General features: G+C 55.3%; 1 protein-coding gene across 4 annotated transcripts in view; it reads left to right on the top strand.

The window, feature by feature from the left end:
- Window positions 1-278: 278 nt before the first annotated feature.
- The window catches only part of CERS4 (ceramide synthase 4), a 29,566-nt gene continuing 20,989 nt past the window's right edge, over window positions 279-8,855 (top strand). Inside the window, exons 1-2 of one of the 4 annotated variants that reach the window (XM_019667675.1) lie at window positions 279-644; window positions 1,349-1,529. In XM_019667675.1, the coding sequence (XP_019523220.1) occupies window positions 1,525-1,529 (5 nt within the window). In that variant the 5' untranslated portion in view covers window positions 279-644; window positions 1,349-1,524. Of the gene's footprint in view, window positions 645-741; window positions 999-1,348; window positions 1,530-3,305; window positions 3,420-8,855 lie in introns of those variants that run through there. The other 3 variants (XM_019667674.1, XM_019667677.1, XM_019667673.1) reach the window with 3 other exon arrangements.

The raw sequence follows: 8,855 nt of genomic DNA, 5'->3' as shown, positions 1-8,855 counted from the left end.
CCTTCAACTGGTTATAGCTGGACCCTGAGTCCCCAGTTGCGCAGAGACGACCTCTGCCTGATTTGGGGTTGTCCTCCATTCATGGCTTGCGCAGGCTGTATGTCCCTGTGAGCTGCTGATCCCAGGACACTTTCGGTTCCAGACGCCAAGAGGGGACTCAGCACTCTCCCCTGTTGGCCTCCGTTACGTGGGCACCTCGGTTGCGCCACCACCCACGCCGGCCTATCTCTCCAGCTCTGCCCCCTGCACCCTATCAAACCACAGACTTTGCCCTGCTGCCCTCCACGCCTCCCAGCCTCCAGAATAGGCCTTAGGGCCCCTAACTCTGCGGTTGGTCCCTGTGCGCGCCTCGGTTCCACGAACCACAAACTGGGCGGGCTTGGCCTGAGAACTGGGACAGGTCCCCAGAATCTGGGCACCGGAGACGGCCTCTGAGGCCTGAGGCGGTGTCCGGGCCTCCCCCGCAACGCCCAGCGGTGCGCTCCAGCAGATCAGGGCGCCCCCGGAGTGTTGGCAGTTGCGCGGGTCAGAGCCAGGCCAGAAGAGGGGACCTCGGAGGGGGCGAGGGGCCCGTGTAACGAATAGAGGAGAATCAGGGGCCAGGCTGAGCGCTCAGCGGACCGTGCTGAATTCAAAGACAAGAGGTAAAGTTCAGGCAAGATATCTGCGGCTGGATCGCGGCCGAGCGCGCCTCGGGGCGGGGCCCTGAGAGGGCAAGGCTAGGGGCGGGGCCGGGTGGCGCACGGCGGGGTCCGGGAAGCGGCCTATTGCGGGCAGGGAGCCGAGCGCCGCCAGGCCCCCGCGTCTCGCTGGGCCCCGCCCCCAGCCCAGCCCTTCCAGGCCCTGCCCCAAGCTACCCTACAACCCTCTTCCCCGGCCCCTCCCCGAGGCGGTGCCGGGAGCGGAGTCCGGCTACCTCGTGCGGTCTGCGTGCGGTTCTTTTGTTTGCCAGGCGCGCAGTCCCCTGCCCCGCTGCGCCCAGCCGCCTGCGCCCCCAGGTAAGCGAGACCCCGGCTCCCGGAACGCCGCCCGAAACGCCACCCTCGCGGCCAGCTCCGGCCCCACCTCCGCAGCCATGGCGGCCCCGACCCTGCCCCCAGACGCTGCCGCTAGGTCCCCCACCATCCTGCTCGGGACGGCCTCTCGGGGCTTCCCATCTGGTCACAGGCCCGTGCCGCCTACCCGAGAGAGCCCCACTCCTGCGAGGGCCCGGACGCGGTGCGCTACCGGTGATGCGGCTGCGAAACGGGTGGGAGGGGCTGGGGGCGAGCTTGACATCGTGACGCAGGGGAATCCGGCAGTGTGAACGCGGGGAGCGCGACGGGAGTATCTGTCCGTCTGTCACCAGCAAATCCTTACGGAGTGCCTAGTGGGTGCCACCGACGTGCCAGGGCTGGGAATGCAGCCGGGGCCCTGGCCGCAGAGTTCGCTGCCCGGACGCTTAGACGACTAGGAACCGCGTAAACAGAAAATACTGGTCATTCCTGTCCGTGCTAAGTGCGGGGAAGACAAAGCACCAGGGAGATGGGGTAAGTTAAGTCAGGGAGGGCTTATCAGAGAAGGTATCATCCGGGCCTGAGCGAATCAGTCAGCGAGGGCTTTTTAGGCCCAGAAAACAGCAAGACTCTGAGGCAGGTGTTTTTGCAGAGCAGAAAAGAGGCCAGCGTGACTGAAGCGCAGGGATTGAAGGTGGGGAGAGGTTGGCCTGGGCCTCAAAGATGGGTGGTGAGGAGTATATGGATTCCGTTCTCAAGCCTGTGGAGAGACCACAGGAATATTAGGACAAAGTGGTGACATGGTCCGGTTGCATCTTAAGATCCCAGAGCTGCTGTGGGCAGAACAGGTGGGAGGAAGCTGCTGCTTTCTACCTGACTGGCAGGGTTGGTGGAAAGTTGGGTGAATTGGGGGTTCATTTTGGCAGAACATCATCCGTATCCCCTGCCTGCACAGAAGTGGGTCATGAAGAAAAATGAGTGGAGGAGATTGCTGGCATAAGTAGCTGAGAGTGTGGAGGGGCCTTTCGTGGCAGGGATGGGGAAACTGAGGGAGAAACATGTCTAGGGGGTGGGGCTCTTGCAGCTGAGTCTGACTTGTGAGGTGCCGCCTGATGGGGGAGCCTAAGCAAGGTCCCAGGTGGCTGAGTGCCCACTGGCCCCATTGAGGTGGCCTGGATCTGTTGCATGGGGACACCCAAGATAGAAATTTTGGAAATTCTGGAACATGGGGCTGTTTTCGTAGCCCCAACCTCAACTCAGTCCCCTTCCAAGAGCAGCTGCTGTGAATAAATCGGTGAGTGTGGAAACATCACTCAGCACATCTAGGTCCCGCAGGGCCCAGTCAGCCTGCAGGGAGGAGGCATTCAAGACCTTCCTTGCCTGCCCTCCCAGTCCACCTACTCCCAGCAAAGATGTCTTGAGGGAGGATGGAAGAGGTGGTGGAAATAAGCTGGGAGCTTTTGTCCTCGAACCGGCCTTTTGGCCCCAGGGAAGTTTTCTGAGCTTCAGTTTGCCCATCTGTAAAATGGGTCAGTAGCTCCTATCCCTAGAAGTGTTGTTGTGCTCAAAGGAAGCCTTGGCTAGGAAAGGGCTTGGTCATCACAATTGCAGCCTGGTCCCTGGGGGGATGGGAAAGGCTCCTGCACTCCTGGTGGGAGCTCACAATCCCATGAACCTCTCCTTTCCTGCTCTGAGAAATCGGAGTGGGTGTGTATCACTAACTGCACCCACCTCCGGACCCAGGGCCATTTGCAGATTGAATGAGTCAGGCGTGTGAAATTGGTTGGCCCAGTGCCTGGCATGGAGTGATCACTGGGCACCAGAGCTGCTAGGGTGACTCGTTGGCATGGGGAAGTGGACCTGGCTTCACTCCTCCCACCTCCCACCACCCCTGGGACACCCACAGGAAAGCAGGCATGGGGTTGGGGAGGCTCGGTCCCTTCTTATCTGGGCACCGCAGGCTGTCCCCTTTCCGCCTGTCTGGAGGTTGTCTCAGACCGCGTCCTACCAGTTTGAGTTCAGTGCCCTCAGGCTAGTGACTTCACCTCCTCGTGCTTCAGTGTCTTCCCTGCAAAATGGGAATAATAACACTCATCACCTCAGAGGTGAGCACAGTGCCCAGCTGGTAATAAGCTCCTAGTAAAACAGAGAATGCCTGGGGGGAGGGGGCCAGAGGAGTGACCTGATTCAGCCTGGGGAGGAGGACCAGGAAGGCTTCTCAGAGGAGGCGGCTGTTGACTGTGTTAATAAAGACGATTAAGAGTTAATTGAGAAGAGAGACCAGTGAGCTAAGATGTGGAGGGGGAGAAACTGCAGGATGAATGGGAGGAGCTGTGGGCAGGAGCCAGGAGATCCGGTGGAGGCAACTGCACTGGTCCAGATCACGATGGGGCTGGATCAGGTGGAGGTTTGGCTGTGTGAGAAGTAAGTGGTTCCTGGATAGATTTCCAGTTGGGGGTGGGATGGAGTAGCCACTGATTGGGAAGCAGATTCAGGTGGAAGTCAGCAATCTGTTTTCAGCATCTGGAAACTGGTGCTGCTAGAGGCCCGGGTAGAGACAGGGTGCACCCAGGTGGAGGCGAGGTATGGGGCAGGCTTTGGAGAAGCAAGCTTGGAGTTTGGGAGACATACCCACCTTGAGGGTGGGAGGATGGAGTGGGGCGAGGGTGGAAGGAAGCCAGGAGTGGGTGTTGAGCCGGAAGCCAAGGGAGCAAGGTCTTCAAAAAGAAGGAAGAGGTCAGGCTGGCCAGTCTCTGCATCTTCTGTCTGAATAATCTCTCCCCTTGGCAGGGGTCTTACTCCCTTGTTCGGTTGTCCTTCCAGTCCCTATCCCCACCCAAGGACATTCAGAATGGGCTTTTCATTGCCACCCTTAATCAGCCCCTGGGACCCAACCTGGCTCTTACTAAAGTGGTATAGAGGAAGCCTTTCTTCTCCCTCAGTCTGGACTTTATACCTTTGTTAATATGATGCTCACACTAGTTCCCCACACTAAACCAGCAGGAGTTTGGCTGTCTCCCCACCCTGTCCTGGGCTCCCAAAATGATATTTGCCCCAGGCTCCCACTATTGTGTATCTGAGGAGGGATCATGCCCCTGCCAGTCATGCCCTGGGGGCTCCTTCTGCCTGGCCCTACCACTCACCCCTGTCTGTCTGTCTGTCATTTATTCATTCAGCACAAGCTTAGGGAGTGCCTGCACTGGGAGGCACTGGGGACTAGCAGTGAACAAAATGAAACTTCCCTCCCTGCCCCTCCTCCCCATGGAGCTGATATTCTGGGAGGAGGATGAGACCTGAAGAATGGGAAGGATCCAGCCAGGTGGATGTCTGGAGGAAGAGCTTTTCAGGGAGAGGGACCAGCACGTGCAGGCCTGGTGTGTTGGAGTAGAGCAAGGAAGCCAGTGTGGCTGGAGCAGGGGGAGACAGGAAAGAAAGGTAGATGAAGACACTGAGGCTTTCAGGGCCACCATCCAAAAACAGCAGACCTTGGTGTGTGTGTGTGGGGGGGTCCTTGGTCAAAGGTGAGGGGTTGTTGTGCCCTCCTGCTTTGCAGCTTGGGGGTGGTGGTGGTGTTTTTATACTTTGTTCCCTGTGTGCACTGGTCATTCTCCTCTAAAGTCCTGGAACCATGAAGGCCAAGGGGGCCGGCGGGAGGAGGGAAGCCCACCCATTCCCCTCTCTACTTGATGGGGCTCAGCTGACCTGGGAGACTCCCTGGAGGGGCAGGAGGGAGTGGAGGGAAGTAGCCAGGGAGAAGGCAGTGACGGGGGGGATATGGAGGCAGAGGAGATGAAGACCCAGCAGGGGGAAGGAGGAGAAGGAGGTGGCAGGTGGGACAGGGCGCAGAGCTGGGTGTTAAGGTAGGATGCTCTTAGAGGTGACAGGAGCCCTGAGGGACACAGGGTTGTTAGTGGCCTGGCTGGGGCTTTAGGACAAGCAGCAAAAACCTAGGCAGGTGTGTTTCGAGGCTGGCCTGCCACCAGCCCGCTGTCACTCCCTTTGTAGGTGGAGGAGAGAAGACTCAGCCCCCCTTCCCCACAGCCCATGTGGACAGGGGCCTGGTCATCTGGGCCTAGTCACCCTCCATGCCCCCACCGCTGACCAGGTGTGCCCCAAACCCCTCCGGCTTCAGAGTCTTGGGACTCTTGGACACTGGAACCTCAGTCAGAGGTTCTGCTGAGCCAGGGCACCATTATCAGGACTGTCGCCATCCCTCATCACCCTCCAAATTGGGATGGGTGCACCCTTAAGCCGTGGTTCAGCTGTGGCAGTGATCCTGGCAGGCCCTATGGGGCCACAGCTGCAGCAAGGAGTCAGGCTCAACTAGGGAAACGGCAGGGACAAAGACCTGGAGTGACAGGAGGGGAGAGCAGGCAGGACAAGCTCTGGAAATGCCTGCCTCCGGGTCTTATTTTTCCACCTGAGATGTTGGTTAGGGCAGGTCTAAATATGAGGCTATCAGCTCCCTGTCTTTACCTCTTCCCACTCTCCCCTCTGGTCCAGCCCCACGGGCTTCTTAGATCCATCATGCGTGGCCCTGCCTCAGTGCCTTTGCACAGGCTTTTCTTCTTGCTGCCTAGAACGTCCTATCTCCGTGGTTTCCTCTTTCTCCTCTTTTGCTCAAACATCACCTTCTCAGGGAGGCCTTCCTGACCTTCCTGTTTAAAATTGCAGTCTCCATTGCCCAACTCCTCATCTCTTTTCCTTCCTTATTTTTGTCTCTTCCACCTGACATCATGAAACAAATTAATAAAATATATGCTATTTGCCACTTCCCAGTCCCACCCTCATGGAATTGAGGTTCTGAATGGGGTGGGAATCCTGATGTAGTCGGTTCCCTGCTGGGATCTCAGTGTGTAGCCCAGCAACCTGGCACACAGTAGGCACCCAATAAATGTTTATGAAATGATGACAGGCGTCCCAAGTACTTCTAGCTTCAGCCTGAGAGGCTTGGCTTGGAAGGGAAGGGACTAGGGGAAAGGAGCATAGGGCGGCAGGCTCTGGAGACAGGCGGGCTGAGGTTTGAACCCCACCTCTCCACTTCCTACTCTCTGCCTCAGTTTTCCTGCTGCAAAATGCAGACGACAGAAACACCTGGCATTACTTCCTGGGGTCCTGGCCAGAGACTGGAAGGAGTTCGGGGCAAGTCAGACCCTGAGACAGGACACTTAGCACTTCCCAGAATTTTTCTGAAACTTGTTGAGTGAGAGGTTTTACTTTACTTCGGGTGGTCAGAGCCTCTCTGAGGAGGTCATATACCGGAGGTGCCAAAAAAATGTATCCACATTTGAAGAGATGTTATCTATGCTCAAGCAGTAGTTCTCCATAATCAGAAGTGTCTGGACGCTGATGGTAACCACTTTGAGCACTTCTTGTAATTGCAGAAGTCAAATGTGACTTGTATTCATCTTTTGTTATCGGTATATCTTGAGTATTACAATTAATTACAGTTTTTTCCTTTCTTAAAATGTGTATACATTTTTCTGGCACCCTCTGTATATAATATATTTCCTCTTCATAGATTTTGAATCTTTCACTTTTGATACGAAGAAAATTTTTTTCATAGACCATTTTCCAGGACAAATGCCATGATCCTCTAGGATGTGAGGGAGCAGTACTGTTTTCCAAATCTCAAATTTCTAACGATAAAGTCCAATTGCTCCACTGTCAAGTGTCATGTTTTCTCATGTACTTCGAATCAAAAGGTTCCTCTGAGCTGCAGAGGAGGTGTCAGGTTGGCCAGACACATGCTTCCTTAATGCAGTTCTCATGGCCAAAGTAGCGATTCTGAATTTTGAAACTGTCGCCTTTTTAACACAACAAAATTCATATGACTCCACAGAAGTATTGATATTGATGGAATGGGATGTGTTTACTCAATCTAAGCCTGTCTGAATGGCACAGGAAGCAAGGTCTCTTCCTTAACAGGCTTGAGTTGTTGTTCTTAGGTTTGAAGCTGGCTCTGAGGGTTAAGGGTTTTTAGAACATTCTCTAGGGGTACAGCAAGAGTCTTTTGCTTGAGTTGATGCAATGAAAGAGATGCTTGCAGTAACTTCTGCATTGAGACAGGGCTGAGCCAAAGGGCTCTCACTGTTCATCTGTTTCAGCCTGTTTTCAACCTTGGACAATATTCATCCAGGACTTGTGAGCACAGCCAATGGAAATTCTGGAAATAGATAAAAAGGTTATGCCTCAGGACCTTCGAAAATCCAAAAAGCATATGAGTCATTTGTATAAAACATTACTCAAATAGTGCCTAGAGATAGGTCTTAGAATATGTAAAACCATTGTATGGATATTTGTAGCAACTGGCTTTCATTCAGAGGGGTACTTTACTAAGAAACAGGGAGGGATGTCTCTATTATTAGAAAACAGTCTGTAATCATCACCCTTTGTAACTGTTAGTAGCATTATGTTTGCATTTGCCAAGGCATTTTGCACTGCCTTCCCCATGCTGATGTACCTTGGTTCCTGAGGAGGTCATATTTGAGCCGAGGCCAGAGTGGGAGCTCCATCCCTGACAGGAGTGGATGTGTTTACTGCCCTCCCAGGGCCCCCCTTTTTTCGGGAGACAGACACATCCCTGGGCAGTGACAAAGCAGAATAACCTGGGCCAAATGGAAGAACTCCAGGCCCCCTGACACCCAGCCTGGGAGTCCACCAAGGCTTCCTGGAAGCAGGGAGAGGGACTTACTTGAAAGGTAAGCCGAATGGTGTCTCAGGCGGAGGGAACAGCCCAGGTAAAGGCCTGGCAACTAGGTACTGCATTAGAGTGATGTTTCTGAGATTTAAACAGACCCTGGGAATCTAGCCATGACCCCCCAGGCTGAGAACCTCAGTCTGGGTGGCCTCAGATCAGCAGGGTGGTGTGGGGTTGGGGGTTGGCGGGGGGCCAGATCACTAGGCCTCCTATGTGATGGATGCCAGGCCTCAAGGGTGGGCAGTCTCTCTCCGGGGCTTTCCAGCTGGATGACTTGTACTGTGAGCCACTGTGGGGTTAGAGAGAGAGGGAGGGTGGGTAAGAGCAGATGGCCCTGAACCTCCTAGCCTCCCTCCATCCCCTGCCGCTCCACCGTCCATCTGTGCACATGGGCGCTGCCCTCAACTGTCCTCGGAGAGGAAGTGCTTAGCCTCCCTCCGGTTACACAAACACTTCCGGTCCTTAAAGGACCCATGGACAGCCTCGGTGTCCCAGCGGGGGTCCCCTCTCTGTACCACCCAGAGGATGACCAGCACTCACATGGGCCCTGCCTGGCTCCCCATGCTACCTGGGCAGGTGGGGAGGCAGGCATGCAAGCAGGCACCAGGATGGCGACTCAGTTTCACAGAAGGTGCTGCTAGCTAGCCTGAGACCACCCAGTAGGAGCAGATCTGACAGGTCTGCGGACTCTGAGGTTCACAGTTTGCCACTATCTCAACTCGGACAGGTGTGCAGGCCATGTTCAAGTCAGGAATGCAGGCAGTGTCAGGGTGCTGGGGTTCCAGGGCTCTGGAGGCCCTGCCCTGCCCCCATTGTCACCACCTTCTTCTCAGATGTCCCACACTTGGAATTTGCCCAAGAGGGCTCTTGTTTTCCCCAAATTCCTGCCCAAGCATGTAGTTCCCAGATAGGGCCTGCCCACATCAACATACGCTACCCCCCACCCCTTGAAGACATCCCTACCCACTGTGCCTGCCCCCCACCCCTGTTACTTTCCAGATGCCAGCCATTGGCGACCTCTTTTTTTTTTTTTTAAGATTTTTATTGGGGAATTGGGGGATGGGAAGAGTGCTGGGGAATTGGGGGAAGGGGAACAGACAAGTTGCTGTTCTTTTGTTCTTCAGTCTAGTTGTGGAGGACGTTGCTTCACTGGCCCAAGT

Source organism: Hipposideros armiger, unplaced genomic scaffold, assembly GCF_001890085.2.
Source record: "Hipposideros armiger isolate ML-2016 unplaced genomic scaffold, ASM189008v1 scaffold_502, whole genome shotgun sequence".
Classification (NCBI taxonomy): domain Eukaryota; kingdom Metazoa; phylum Chordata; class Mammalia; order Chiroptera; family Hipposideridae; genus Hipposideros; species Hipposideros armiger.
This window is presented reverse-complemented; position numbering and strand designations above follow the sequence as displayed.